A 16,669-nucleotide genomic window follows, 5' to 3' on the forward strand; every position below is an offset into this window, starting at 1 on the left:
AGTAAGCTTAGCTCTAGTTCTTTTTTTATTCTATAATAGTACATTTGGATTTAGCTAGTCATCAAAGGCAAGACAATGAAATCATTCGAATGTATGAATTCAAACTAATTAAATAAAATTCAAGTAGGCTTTGTAATATGGTGAATAGTAAATTTAATTAACTTTTTACTTGAATTTAATTATAAGTACCTACACTGCGAGCACACATATTTAAACATATTTCAGTTCGGCGAAATATGGTATGTGTAAAGTACATCAGTGATATTAACAAAAGTTAATCTCCTTCTGGTCGCGATTTATTTTTAATCTTCTTAGAAAAAATGGTGATTATTTTTCTGTGCAACTCTGCAAATGGCTTAACATCGAAGTTTTTTTACGATCTTGTAAGAATTGGAAAAGCAATGCCAAAATCTATTCAAAACAAACATTGAAAAATTTTAAAATGCCGAAATGAGTAAATTTTTTATAAATTTGTTTAATAATACTTTTATACATAAATATAACTAAAATTTATTATATTATTGTTATAAAACTGTTTCTTTAATTTATTTTACAATTTTTTGTACAAAGTTGTAATTAAATGCTTTATTTACAGAAATTTATCAAACACACGAAACAAAACACAACAAGAGAAACGTCAAAATTAATCTCCAATATGTTATATAATGTAAACGGTGGAGATTAAATATACAAATTAACTTAATCTCGTTCTCTTAATCTCACAATGTAAACGCCGTAATTGACTTGAGTACGCTTTATGTTTAAATTTTATATTTTTCGACCCTCAATTAGCAATTTTAGGTAATTAAAATTTAATGTTTGTACCATCGGAATAAAATTTAAGGAATATGTAACAGAGATATTTATATAAAAAAAAATATTTAATCCCTAATTCATATGCTATGTTTTAATATTATCTCTTTATGAAATTTTTGCAAGTGTCGCATAAACTGTGTCCAATGTGGGACATAATAGTGGATGATAAATATTTAATGTTTTGATGTCCACACAAGAAAATATGCAGACTTAGAAGACTTATTTCTTTTTTGTTACGGTTGTATAAATATATAAATCTTAACACATTTTCTCAGGAAATATTATAATTATTTCGGTGTTGTTTCGGAAATGCAGGTAAATAGATGTTATGTTAAAGTAGAATATGAGTTCTTGCGCAAATAAAAGTCTGTCGGTTTTGACACGTCAAGCTGATGTGACATTGTTTAAGTGTTTGCATTGAATATAAGTTATGTTTGAAAAGATTTAAAAATAAGTTCTCATTTTTAGTGCTACATTAAAGTGTTACTGCTGCTTACAATAATATGTGGAAATCATTGTTTTTATGTTCCTGGTGTAGCGCCCGTCGAGTTTGTGCCTGGTCAAAAAATCGATGTTAAGGCGGTAAAAATGACTAGTAGTCGGACACAGTTACCTTATATGTATTATTCACTGCAATTCTGTAAACCAAAAAATGGCACATTTATATATAAGTCGGAAAATCTTGGTGAAGTTTTACGTGGCGATCGTATTGTGAATACGCCATATGAACTTCAAATGGCAGAAAATATAAATTGTAAATTATTGTGCAATGCAAAGGGCCTACCGGTAAATTGGGATAAGCCACAATCATCACTAGTTGCTCAGCGCATACGTCATGAATACTTTGTACATCTGTAATAATATGAATGCAATTACTCTTCAATTAAATTTATTATTTTAATACTATTTTCTAGTCTTGTAGATAATTTACCAGTAGCGACTAGAATAGTCAACCCAAATAATCGAAATGAGATTAGCTACGAACATGGATATCGCTTAGGCCAAATGGAGGGTGGCAATGTATACATTAACAATCATTTAAAGTTCATATTATCCTATCACATGCATACAAAGTATGTAAATATAAAACCTATTAAATACTTGAAAATTTGATTGATTTTATTTTTTTGAAAGAAATAAGTACCGTGTGGTTGGCTTTGAAGTTGAAACCTCTTCAATTAATTTCAACGAAATCAAATTTGAAGGGGACTCTTGCAATTATCCAGATAATGCGCGTCCACAAATGGTAAGATATTTATGCTCTTACTTATAAATTCGCATTTCACACAAAGTGAGAAAATTGCATATTAAATTAAATACGTGTTTGACATAGTTTTAGATAGATGATTAAACAAATACGCCTTGTGAGAAGAAGTAATATATCATAACGGAAATAAGAAGTATTTGTCCGATCAATATTTATAAGAGCTTATGACACATATCTCGAATTGTTTACGATCTGACAAAACAGTTTTCATAGCAAAACAGTTTTCAATTAACTGATCGTATATAAGTTTTATTATTTTTGTTAAGAAAAATAATATAGTACAAACTCTTAATTGAGCATTCATCGTAGCTAAATTTTGCCAACTTCGTCGAAGAAGTTTTTAAATTATAATAAAAACAAAATCTACGTTTTAGAAAAATTGTCTGCTCAAAAGGAGTATCCGTTGGTAAAGTTTTCACTGTATTATAATAGATTTAAAGTGTATTATTACTGAATATTTATAATAGATTTAAATATATATTTATATGAATCTGTTTCATTAAATGAAAGTTCAGGTAAAAGTTCTTTAAGAGCAACTCTTTCATTTGATTAAATTTTTCGTATTTTGCTTTCGGGTAACTTTATTCTTATAAGTTTTAAACATTAGCACTAAAAACTGTAACGCTCTTTTTAGATTTATAAAGGTTTTCAGAGGATTTCAATTTAGAAAACTTGTAAATGTAAATTCTACATAATTGTGTGAAGTGTGTTTAAGTTTTAGAATAGTCAAAGTTAATCTTTTTTTATGTTTTAATGAATTTTACATTTGAAAGGTTAACCAAGATGGCGAAACCAAGCTGTATTTTACATATTCCGTTGAATGGAAAGAATCCCAAGTAAGCTGGGCATCACGTTGGGACATATATCTTGGCATGAAAGATGTTCAAATTCATTGGTTTAGCATTATTAATTCTCTGGTTGTTGTTTTCTTTTTATCTGGTAAGTTAGTTAAAAACCTTATTATAGGGCTTCGAAATGGAATTTATTTGTTTCGGATTAATTGAAAGAATTATATATCGATTCAGTTTCTTTATTCGCTTCGGCAAAAATATTGGCTTGTTTTGGTGTTCGGTTCAGTTCCACATAAATAATCTTATAAATTCTGTATTAAAAATTATTTTTAATCATGTTAAACAATTTTTTTTTCACTAAATAATAATTAAAATTATAAGATTAAAAAAAATATTTTTGAACTTATAGCTTTCATTTATTAAAGATCTAACAACTGAAAAGCAATGTTCGTATATATGCTGATATGGAACTGTGCGATGTTTAACCGAAATAAACCGATATATTTTCGGTTCGGTTTTCTCTCTAGCCAATGTCGGCTTTTTTCATTTTCGTTTAATGGTTCAGTTCCAGTCGAAGCTCTAGTTTATTGTACTGAATGCGTTCAGATAGACTTTTTCTTATCAAATGTTCTTAAAATGCTTTCTTACTTATGAAATTAAAATAATTATATTTGAACTGGAGATACTTTTTAATATCTATCCAAGAACCTGAGTTATTATAGAGCATTCTATATTAAAATAAAAATTAAATTTGATTTTTAAAATTAATTATGACGAAAGAAACCATGTTGCTTAATTGAAACAATACAGTTTGGGGTATTGTCAAACATCCATCATTACTGGACTTTTTGGAAATATTTCTTGTATTTACTTATTTTTAAATAATTTTGTGAGACTGAAAAAACCAAGGGTTGAACGCTTACCCTGCCAAAATTGAAGGTCAGAGTCAGTGTTAATTATACAACTGACCTAAAGTCGTACATACAAGTCTTGTTCGAACTTGGAGTATTTTGTTAATTTGTTGTAAAAGTGCATTAACAAATTCACTTGCTGTGTTATACTAGAACGAAATCATAAACCGGCTGTAGAATAATTAATTTACTAAATTATATTTTTATTTTTAATTGTTAAATTTCAATAATATTCTTTTTTATAGACTATTCTCTTTATATTCTTTTTTTTTCTTTTAATTTTTATTGCGTGAGTTTATTTATTTCTTGTGCATAGAATCTAATCTGAGAATGTAATACGTTTATTAATACACATATCATATCTGTGTCTTTTTTTTGAGAATCTTAGCCAACTCCAACTCCACTAAAAAGCATTTTAAGTTTTGCCAAAGGTACAATATAGTTTTCCCTATCTGACAACACAAGTTTTCTTTATCTGACCAATAGGCCTAAGTAAATCCTTTAGATCGCTAACATAACGTAACCTAATTGAATATATTAGTTGAGTTTGGATTGGTGGCCTTGTGTCCAAGAGCCCACTTGAGCTTTAATAATGGCTCATTGTGGTACAGAAATGGCATTGGTTCGTACATAGATTAAATGGTCAGTAGATGACCAACGCCGATAATTGAATATTTTTAAAAAACAAAAGCATTTTATTTTCGTTTCATTTTTAATTATGTTTAGGTATTTTGACAATGATAATGATACGAACTCTTCGTCGGGATATCGCGCGTTATAATACTGATGACAACATTGAAGATACACTTGAAGAAACCGGATGGAAACTAGTGCATGGCGACGTTTTCCGTCCACCCAAAAATACACGTTTATTTTCAGCTGTTATTGGAAGTGGAATACAAATATTTTTTATGGCTTTAATAACTATCTGTATGTATTTTATAAAAAAATCTCAAATATGATTTTAATTTTATTTTACTTATAGTTTTTGCCATGCTGGGTATGTTATCACCATCATCACGAGGAGCTCTTATGACATCTGGTATATTTATGTATGTTTTCATGGGAACAATTGCTGGGTATTTCGCAGCAAGATTATATAAAACAATGAAGGGGCGTGAATGGAAAAAGTCTGCATTTTTATCGGCTACTCTGTATCCAGGAATAGTTTTTGGGTAATAAAATATAAATATATGGTTTTTAATCAATAGCAATTATATAAAATTCAGCATTTCTTAAACAACTTTTTATACCGAAGACTTTCTTATGTTGAATTCATTAAATTTAATTTCAACATCGTATAATTGTAATGATATTATATTCTTCAAACATTTAGTGTCAAAATGTTTGAAACATATTAGACGTTTATATGCTAAGGTAACGCACAATATAAAAACCATAAATACTCTTTATCAGCATGACAAAACGTATTATTTAGCGAAATTCTTCTATCACTCTGTTAGGTAGATCAAATCGATAAATGCACGAAATTGGTTGGCTAACATGTAGCGTTCATAGAACACATCCAGTGAAAACAAGTTTATCTTCTAAAATATATATGTATGTTCATTATATTTTTCATCGACAAATCCAAATTTCAAAGAATGCACGAAAAAATGTAGTAAGAAAATACCGAAAATTGACTTCTAATGTAATTATCTGTGTGAAGAGAATTAAAATTTTGTTTGAGTCAAAGCCATGTTTTTTTTTGTTTTTATAAAAAAAATGTTATTTATAAATATTACATTAACGTCATTGTATAATATTGATTTTATTCCTTCTCTAGAACTGGATTTATACTTAATTTTTTTATTTGGGATAAAGAATCGAGTGGTGCAGTGCCATTTACAACAATGATCTCATTACTTTTATTATGGTTTGGTATATCTGTACCTTTAGTCTATTTAGGCTATTACTTTGGCTATAGAAAACAACCTTATCAACATCCTGTCCGTACTAATATGATTCCTAGACAAGTACCAGTTCAACATTGGTATATGAATATAATTCTTAGGTAAGTACCTTTTTGACATATCATGAGAACATTTAAAATATATGCCTTGTTAGTACTTTAATGGCTGGAATTTTACCATTTGGAGCTGTTTTCATTGAACTGTTTTTCGTATTTACTGCAATTTGGCAAAATCAGTTCTATTATTTGTTTGGTTTCTTGTTTCTGGTGTTTTGCATTCTGGTAGTGAGTTGCGGCCAAATTTCAATTGTAATGACATATTTTCAATTATGTGGTGAAGTAAGTCACTTACAAACATTAACTTTATCATCTATTTATTTTAATTTTCTATTTCCAGGATTACCGTTGGTGGTGGCGCAGTTTTATCGTTTCTGGTGGCTCAGCTGTTTATGTTCTGTTTTATAGTATATTTTACTTTTTTACCAAATTAGCAATTACAGAATTTATACCAATACTTCTATACATGGGATATACAGGTAAGTAATATAAGATAAATAATTATTAAATAAATTCCTAAAGCTAATAAAAGAAAGTTTTTTTTTTTTGTAAAAATTAAATTTAAAAAATTTATAAGTAATACACATCCCTGAATCCTTTACAACAAAATCAAAGATAGTAAAAGAATGTACAGAAGCAATCGACGAACTAAATCGGTTAGATGACCCTCATCTTAGTTCCTAGACATAGGAACATTGGAGGGAATGAGAACGCTGACAGTTTAACCCGTTCTGATGCTGAAGTACCTACTTCTACTTTCTTTAACTTTCTAATAACAGATAAAACGCATTTAAGTCATGTTCAACTTCCAAGTTAACATGGCTCACCTATATTAAAATTAGATGCTCGGAACTCATCAAAAGAAACGGCGTGAACACTGCAAGACTTACTGCAGTTCTTTCTGGTCATTGGTGTATAGGACCACAAAAAAGAATTCATAATACTGTGACTGTCCGGCTTTGGCCCCAGAAAAAGACCTATTATTATTATTATATTATTAAATTCGACGGGATGAATTTAGTCCCTACTCTTCTGTATTAGGGGTTCATGCGAAGAATGTGGTAGCGAAATGGTGAAACACATTCCCCTTTTAAAGCAATATTTAAAAACTGCAATAATTCTCTCGAGTTTTTATGTATGTCCAAAGGAATGAATTTAGACTCAGTAGGCATTTGTTTCGAATATGATTTTATTATTGAAATTACATCTCATTCCCTGGAATATTTCTTTTGAGACTAGCGATCGATGAAGAAATAATTCGAAGCGCAACTGAAATCGTACCTATGTGGAAAGCACCTTTCACAGCATCAAATGTTAGTGCAAGTAGAAACATCTTTTTGAATTTCATAATTACAAGATTCGGAAACTAACAATGTTCGATGTTTGTACGGCCACGTCCAAGTTTAGGAAACCACTCAAAAAAGGTTATTTTTTGTGCAATAAAGTGGCTTTAAATATTCAAGTAACCGCAGGGATTTTGTGGATTTTTTTTAAACAAAAAACAGTAACTAAACATGAATTTGAATTTGTAACATAATTTTACAAATACCAAAAGAGGCGTAACTCAAGCAGCTGTAAATTAATAATAATTGTGAGTGTCATGGATATTTTCATGTATCATTTTAAGTTTCTCATTTTTTAAAATTTATAATAAGTGACGTGTTATAAGTGCTATAGACAATTTTGCCGTGTTAAACCATTTGGGGACAGTTTTGTCAAAATATTTGTTCTTTGATAATCTTAAGAAAATCAGATAAGCCAATCTTTATTATCTCTGGCAGGCGAATAAAGAAACGATCTCTTAAATATGGAAACTGCTTTGTTTGCAGTCCTAACCAAAGACATACAGTACCACTCTGTACCACTGACTAACCAAAGACATCTCACTCTGTCTACCACTGACATTACTGATCAAGTTAGTCTATCTTGGTTATCTCTGACACTCAAGTGAAGAAACGCTTTTCTAGATATGAAAACTGCTTTATTTCCAGTCCTAGGCAAAGGCATACAAAGTGATTGATAGATACCATGGACCGTTTTAAAGCATTTTCCTATCATGGTTTGTTAAATGAGAAATTTTTATGTTCAGGAACTCAAAAAAAGAGGACTTGTGACGTTGAACTAGTCAAGACATGTCATTACAATCGTCGGTTAAACAATTCTGTCAAAGATAGTAATATTTGAAAGCGAATTATACAAACTAGTTTTAGTCTGCCTGCTATTCCAATTAGGAATGTGTCAGCTTGAAAAACACTGTTGGTACCAGTAAAACGGTATGACTGTCGTAGTTGAATGTCCTTGAATTGATGACCGCATTGGTATCTCTCTTCTTTAAGATATCCATGTAAATGGTTACTCCAGGGCAACTTGTCACAGATTCCGACTTCCACCCTTTTCTGATAGGATAAAGAGTAGGAATCCACTTATAATAATTATTTATATATTTTTAATAACATATCCTTATTTGGGTACAGCTAATATGAGACATTATTTGTATATTTAAATATTTTGACAAAACGGATATAATTAATGAATTCTCTTTTTGTATATTTAAAAGTGCATTTGAAAAAGAGCTGTTTTATCTACTATCTTACTATCTTATAACATTGAATTGGACTCAAGTATTGATGTCTGTTTAACATATATACCGTAGTACGAAAAGTTGCACGGAAAATTGGAATTGTGTCAGATTTGTTTTATCACACCTTTCGCACTGATTATTAAATGTTATAATCACAATTTTGCTTCACATGACCTCCCTCATAGTTTCTTGCAAAATGACACTTTGGATGACTGTGTCCTATTATAATACCAGAGAGAGAGAACTCTGTACTCTATCATAAATATTTTTACAGAAGTCATCATAATAGAGTACTGTTGTCAGAAAATTATCAGAAGTCAGAAAATTATGAATATCGTGTTTATTATATAAAGAAAACAATAATAAATTTTTGGATACATATAATGTATTTGCTGTAATATATTAAAAAACGATATATTAACAAAATTAAATTTTTTAATTCAAATTTTCCTTTTTTTTTACAGGTTTAATGGTCTTAACCTTCTGGTTGCTGACAGGGACAATTGGCTTCTTTGCAGCATACAGTTTTATAAGAAAAATTTATGGAGCTGTTAAAATTGATTAAATTTATTTCTCCATTTATTGTATTCAAATATATTGAACATGTACCAATCAATTCGCTTTTTATGTATTCTAAAAGTTTGAACATTTGAAACTTATTTAATTAATTAATTAGTATAAATAATTTCATATATATATTTAAAATGTTTGTTTTCATAATGTCGAATTCGCGCAGTACATAGTCCTATATCACTATAATTATATCTTATTTAAGTCAATTCTTATTATGTAGGGAGAAACTTTATATATAACATACTTTTTATATATGATCCTATCGAAGTATTTTTTTTATTTATTAGTTAGTATACTTAATTTTCATTAACATATTAGGGAATTCGTGAAATTGTTCTTTGATTTGTGTTTTCTGACTTAATAATTTAAGTTTAATTCTTACTTAAGCGCTCAAGAGTGAAACTTTGAGAAATATTAAAAACTACTCTTTTAATACTTCACAAAGATGAAGTAAAATAAAATTGAAGAATTCATAGAGTTAAAATACGTAACTTAATTGTAAGTTGTGTTAATACATAATTGTAAGTGATTTAATTATTAAACTTAAATGAGAACCGACCGATTTCAAATTTAATATTTTATACATATTATTTCCATATTACTACATCCTTCCTAGTGACAGTAGCTTAAGTGGAAATAATCAATTGAAGTAGCTATTCAGAATATATGTATTTCCAAACTTTAAATGTGTTTTTCATTAAAAACAAGCTTTTGCTACTCATCACTAACAAATATGTGAATAAATATGTATATTGTACTATTTGGTTTTATAAATATATCTCACATCATTTACTAAAGTAAATAAAACAAATACTGAACATTTTTTCACTACTCAGTGGACTTTTTTCAAATAGTGGACTTTTGATATACACTTAACACAAATAATTATATTCCAATCAATAATTCGCTCACATGACTTCATTTTTCAATTATTCACTTTAACAGATAAGCATTTCACATTGTCCACTTAAATGCATTTTATACATGCAAACAAACTCCTATAGTACACATAACAACATTGTTGCTGTTGCAAATTTTTTTTCTTTGTTTTTTTTTATTTTGCCTATGCTTTTCAAACTCAAATATATGTATATATTACGCAGTGAAATAAGAAAACCAGAGAAAATAATAAGAAAATAACACGCCTAAAAACGTTATCAATGTTAATGCTAATAACAGAATAATAATTGCGGAATTTATACAGGAAAATCTGAAAAAAAGCTGTATACAAATTTTCAATGTTAAAAACTTTCTTGTACAATTTATAGTTTATTTATTGAAGATATTGAAGAACTCATACGCATCAGATGCGTTAGTATAAGAGAACGAATATACACATTTATATATTTATTAATTTAAATTAATTTAGTTTCTTGTTTTTAAACTATCATTTAATTTTGTAATATAAACGTAAAATAAATATAAAATTAATTTGTTTCAAAAAGAAAAATAATAATAATAATACTATTAAAATGTAATGATAAATATATTAATATTGAAATAAAATACTGTAAAAAAATATAAAAAATTTTATTTAAAATACATATATTTCTTTATTAACTTTGATTAATACCAGCACTTTTGTTATTATAATCTGTAATACATATTACTTATATATTATATATACATATATATAATATTATTATGTTGAAGCTTAACTCGTGGTATTTTCAAAACCCCTTTTTACGCATTGACTGGATAATTGACCTCAGATCTACATACCTCCCCGAGGAGCTTGTAACCATTCTGAGATTTAATAACGCGGTGTTGGTAAGTCTGTTAGTTTTCGCAAATAATTTCAGGTCTCTATCATTTATGTATTTTTTGATGGGATCAATCTTGAGCTCCGTGAAGATGTCATTCGTCCTAAAGTACCATGGTACTTCGAAAAGTCTTCTCAGAGCCTGGCTTTGTACAATTTATAGCTGGCGAATAATGTTGTTTGAAGCTTTGCTAAACGCTACACATCCATATAATAGAAATATGTAAGTGTGAGATGCTAACCTCTTCGCTCTATTACTTTCTGTAAAGACTTCAGATAGTTCTTTTACATAGATATATATGAGAAACTTGTTTATCGTAGTAAAGACACGGATTCTTTGGTCCTTATTATTGCTGGGATATACTTAGCCGTCGTCCAAAATCATTTCAATAAATGTACATTTTCAGGAACAGAGTTTCTCAAAAAAAAAAAATATTCATGTCAATTCGATCTAGGAATGCTCTCTTAAATAATCTAATTCATTGTTGTTGTCTTTATGCGCATTATCCTTGATTCCACGATTCTTGACACCTGCTGTACGTGCTATTCTGCCACCTGTATGTTTTAATTTTTATGAGAAGGAAGGTATTTGTACTTAAGGAAATATATTCCAAGTACTTTGACTGAAGACCGCTTTCATACTTGGAAGTATTTTATATTTATGGTATATAATTTATATATATATATATATTAAAATAATGTGCTTTCGCATATATATAATATTTTCCAAGTACTATGAAGTAAGACCGCCTTAAGACAAAGAATATGGAATTATTATTATATATTTTTTTTTGTAATACTATCTTGATGGACGGTGACCGAACACCGGCGTATCTAGTGGTAATACAACACCCAGTTTTTAACAATGCGCCGCTTTTTATACTATTCAGCCGAGCTTTTTGCACAAATTTCCATCCTTACATAGGGTTGCGTGTTTGGTTTAACGGCGAAACATCATATATAAATATCAAAAGTATTTCATTAACTCTTAACAATTCACTATTAGCGATGAAGTATATGTATATAAAAAGTCAATTTTTAAATATATAAGAGCATTTTTTGATATATCTTATTAAAGGTTGTTGTTTGTATAATTAGTTTTTAAATAATTTTATTGGGGTGATATTGAAATTTAAAGAACTTTTATTTTTATCATTTATTTATGACTAAGTGAAGTTATTTTAGGGATAACAGCGTAATTTTTTAGGAGAGTTCTTATTGATAAAAAAGTTTGCGACCTCGATATTGGATTAAGATTTATATTGAAATGCAAAAGTTTAAATATAAAGTCTGCTTGACTTTTCATTCTTGATCTTTATTCATGATCTGAGTTGAAACCGACGTAAGCCAGGTTGGTGTCTATCATTGATGCAATATTTTAGTTCAATAAAAATTAATAATTATTTTCTATTTTAATTTAATTTAATTTATTACTTTAAATCTGAGAGTAGAACTACTAACGACAACAGTGGGTTGTAAATTCTATAGATATTTGATGGTTTTATAATCAAATAGACTATCTTCAAATTAGCTCGATCTTTGCCTTCTTACTGCCACTTCTCTGAGATCAACAAAATTGATGTACGATTTGCCAAGGCGTGTGGATTGGCTGTTGATTTCGTTTAGTGTTGATCTGCTCCAGGTAATCTTATGCCTTTCTCTTCTTCTACTGCCTTGCGGATTATTCGTAAGGGCTTAACAACAAACTTCACTTGACGGTTTTCGTAAGGTGTGACCAATCCAGCCAAACTTTCTCTTGCGGATATTTATGTTGATGTCGTTTGTATTCGTTCTGTCCCACAGTTGTTGGTTTGAAATTCGGTTTGGCCAAAAGATGGGTAATATTTTCCGAAGGTACCATTCTGTTTGAACTATCTCGGTTACGAGGCATATTTTGCAACCATATAGCAGCACGGATAAAACACACGCTTTGAAAATGTTAACTTTCGTCGTTAACCTGTAAAAGCTAGATCTCCATACTGTCTTTATCTTTGTAAACGCGCCAATCGCCTTTCGTATTCTTGCCCACACGTCCTGCGTAGTGTCACCATCAATAGCTACTACACTTCCCAAGTATTGAAATACATTAACTTGTTTCACGATTGAAGTTCGAGTCGCTCATTACATGTTGTATTTCGCATTTCTTTGCTTTTTGTGTATTGATCTAAACTTTTACCCAACTTTTGCCGTTTCCGCTTCCAGATCTTTAAGTTTTCGCTGCATGTCGGTAAAACGATGTGCCAATTTATCCTCTGCATAATTCAAGGATTCTATCATTTGGGTCTACAGGGCTCCATACGATGCCACGGTCATTATTTTTGCACGTTTAGAAACAGCATCAATGACGAATAAAAATAGCACGGATGACAGTATACATCATTGCCTTATTACAGATATTGCACTAAAGGTATACGACATTTTATCTTCATGCATCACTGCACATTCAAAACCGACAACACTTACGAAGCGTATAGCCAATCCAGCGCCATTTGCGTCATTCTATGAAGTTTGCTATTGGCTCGATATTGCATTTTCGGTTCTTTATTGGTTAGAACATTTGGCCACCAAACTTTTATAATTCGTCTCAGGCGTATGTATACAAACCTTTGTATTTTCTGTATTATTGTTTCTGCTGTGAACCAAGTTTCAGAACTATGTAATAACACTGGGATGACATTTGTTTTAAAAATTCTAAGTTTATTGTGTGTTGATAACAGTGACAAGTATCTGATCCTTTTTAGCTGACCGTATGAGCCGTTCACTTTGTTTATGCGTGCAAGTATGGCCTTTTTGGCGCTATTCTTTCCGGATTTCATACTACTCAGATTGAAAAAATAATTAACTGAAACGATGGATCATTTATTCTAATTATATATATATTCTCACCATATATACTGAGAAAGAAAGCCATATCTTTACTAATTTCTGGCAAAAAACGTACCTATATTTAATTTACACCTTATATAGAGTATGATTAGTTTCCAGATTGTTTTCTAAATAGTTTCCAGTTACTACCCAGATTGAAAAAATAATTAACTGAAACGATGGATCATTTATTCTAATTATATATATATTCTCACCATATATACTGAGAAAGAAAGTCATATCTTACTAATTTCTGGCAAAAAACGTACTTACATATATTTAATTTACACCTTATATGGAGTATGATTAGTTTCCAAGAACGGCCAACAGCTGCATGTTTATTTTAACATTAGCCGTATATGTATTTCCTATTTAAAAGCTATTCCGGCTATCTAGCTTCTTCAGTTACTTCTAATGATTAGAATTTAGTCCCCCGATTCATTTTCACTTCTAAATAATCCCCACTCCTCCCACACTATCAATATCTATTCACATCCTAAACCCATGTAACTCTGACATCGTCTTGTAATTCCTTTCATGTTGTCTATTTTATTGGCCCTTGCGAGCTACAACAAAATAAAGTATGATTCCAAAAGTCCATTATTTGATACCATTTTATGTGTGAATTGAAAGTGAAAGGAAATGAATTGAATTTTAAAAACAAAAATGTTAACACTGTACAAAGCCTTGGTCGTTACTAAAATTTGAAGATATTGAGGAAAACATCAAACACAGGTTTTAACTATAATGATAATACTTTTAAATATTTTATTACAAGATCATAGATCATACAGTGACATATTCAAAAAATCTTAATTGTTATTTAAAGGAAAAAAAAACGTTTATAAATATTAAATGTGTTATATATAAAATGATACTTTTTAAATATATAAATTATTTACTGAAATAAATACAAACATATTTTTGAGTAAGTTTTCTGTTAGTAAAGTAATTTAAAAACTAATTGACAAAAACCTTTTTTTAAAGAAAAAGTAATTTATACTATTCTTATTTAATATTTTAACTTTTAATGTATAAGTATATAGCTAACATCGCGCTAGTGTGATAAAATATGAGCTATTAAACGTTAATTAAAATATTAATTAAATATAATATTAATATTATAATATTAACATTAATATTAATTAATATAAACATTAATTAAAAATAATTAATCATTAAATATTGTATATTATTATATATTGTAAATTTATCATAATATAATTAGTATAACTGAATTGGCATCGCGTATATTTAAAAGCATAAATTCTCACATCGCAGCTCTCACCTGCCTTTTTGCAAATAAATATACAATATAAAGATCTCAATATTTTCTTAGAATATAAAAAACGTATAAAATATGTAGGTTTGCTTAAATTGTTTAAAATAACTATGCAAACTCAAAAAAATTAAGTTATTTGTAACAGTTTAGCCATTTAATTAAAATAAAGATCAGCCACTTATTGGCACATAACATAATTAAGTATGAATAATTCAAATCTACATATAACAATATATAAAATAAATATTATATTATATTATATTTAATCTTTACGTAGGGATTTATTAAGTTATTTGTAAGCAAAAATTAGAAAAATTATTTAACTCGATGTAAACGTTAAATCATAAGAGAGAAAGAAAGAGAGAGAGAGCAATGAAAACTAATACCTCGAAAGACACTCCCAATTATTTCTCAGTGAGACACAGAACAGCTTAATATATAATAGATAATGTTAAAGACAGAAGATTCATGAAAAATTATTATACTAATATATATATATATCTTTCTTCAGATTTAAAACTGTAAAGTAACTGTAAAGTGAGTATTGTAAAGTTGACAACGGAATGAGTTTTATCATAAAAAACTCAAAATCATATTAAACAATGTAATATGAAATTATTCAGTTATTTTTTAATTTCAATAATTGTTGCTTACAATTATAATAGTAAAGTACGGCAAACCCTATCAATATATGCAAAGGAAACATAAGTTTAATCATTTCTAAGAATGGGACAGGGCTACGAAATGGATATATGATTCAATTAAAAAAATATAACCGCTCGGTTATCAGTTTAATTTCATTTTACTAATTTTTAAAAAATAAACTAATATTTAATCAATTTAAAAATATATATCGGTTCAGTTATCGGTTTTCAATTTAATTGAACATATTTTGGAAACATTGTTTCTTGTTAAAAACCATTTCATTCCTCTTTTAATAATGAATTAATATTCAATCACCGATAATGAACTATTTTATACTTTAAGTTTAAAAGTCGTAAGTTATATGTTACTTCACAATAATATGATTTAGTTTTATTATGAATCAACCGATATGTTTTTTTTATTTTCAATTTGGTTCGGTTCCAATTCGAAGCGGCAGTTGTTACCCATTAATATTAGAATGAAAAAGAAGTTATATATATAACAATTTTAACAAAAATGTATACACAAAAATATTGGTATCGCAGGCAACCGCGCTCTCTTAATTTTCAGAAAGTCTTACATTAAAATGTAAATCAAATTAATATCAATTTTAAACGTGCTATTTTTTAATCAGTGAAACTTTTAGGCAATAAATAATATGTGCTCTATGTTGTTATGTTAATTATGTTAAAATTGTTAACATAATTTTGACACAATTCTACAAATTTAACTAATATTGAAGGCAAAACTATTTGCTATATCAACATTTTTGTTTACTCATTTACATTCCATTACTAAACCTATATTTATATTCAGTTTAATCAAATTCAAAATAAATTTTGGTTTGAGTGCATAAACGAGGTAGTATTATTAAAAACTGTGTTTCAGCAAACAATGATCTAGATCTTTGCTGAGAAGAACTCATTGTTATTCTTTCGCGTATTAGTTGGTCAGATCATCGCTTGCTGAAACACCGCTCATATATTATAATACAGTATTGTATAACATAAAATATAATATATATATAATAATAATAATATAACAATATATATATATATAATAATAGATATACATATATATATTTAATAATACATATATATATAAGTATATAATAATAATACATATATATATACAATTATAAGACATATATATATATAACAATAATACATATATATACATTAATAATACATATATATATACAATAATA

At 28.3% G+C, this 16,669-nt stretch overlaps 1 protein-coding gene across 1 annotated transcript; it reads left to right on the forward strand.

Moving 5' to 3' along the window:
- The first annotated feature begins 968 nt into the window (after positions 1–968).
- On the forward strand, positions 969–10,267 carry LOC119687999 (transmembrane 9 superfamily member 4). Its single transcript, XM_038102592.1, has 11 exons — positions 969–1,131; positions 1,285–1,670; positions 1,731–1,889; positions 1,951–2,062; positions 2,857–3,022; positions 4,512–4,715; positions 4,771–4,960; positions 5,572–5,799; positions 5,853–6,036; positions 6,095–6,233; positions 8,800–10,267. The coding sequence occupies exons 1-11, from the start codon at positions 1,126–1,128 to the stop codon at positions 8,898–8,900; spliced, it is 1,875 nt and encodes a 624-aa protein (XP_037958520.1). The 5' UTR covers positions 969–1,125; the 3' UTR covers positions 8,901–10,267.
- The last annotated feature ends 6,402 nt before the right edge of the window (positions 10,268–16,669 follow it).

The sequence above is a fragment of the Teleopsis dalmanni genome, chromosome X, assembly GCF_002237135.1.
Source record: "Teleopsis dalmanni isolate 2A chromosome X, ASM223713v2, whole genome shotgun sequence".
NCBI lineage: Eukaryota > Metazoa > Arthropoda > Insecta > Diptera > Diopsidae > Teleopsis > Teleopsis dalmanni.

Bases quoted from the DNA above. Each gene is read 5' to 3' on its own strand.
- LOC119687999 (XM_038102592.1), top strand. The intron at 1,890-1,950 runs GTATGTAAATAT...TTTTTTTGAAAG, and splicing joins TCCTATCACATGCATACAAA to AAATAAGTACCGTGTGGTTG. The intron at 4,716-4,770 runs GTATGTATTTTA...TTTTACTTATAG, and splicing joins TATGGCTTTAATAACTATCT to TTTTTGCCATGCTGGGTATG.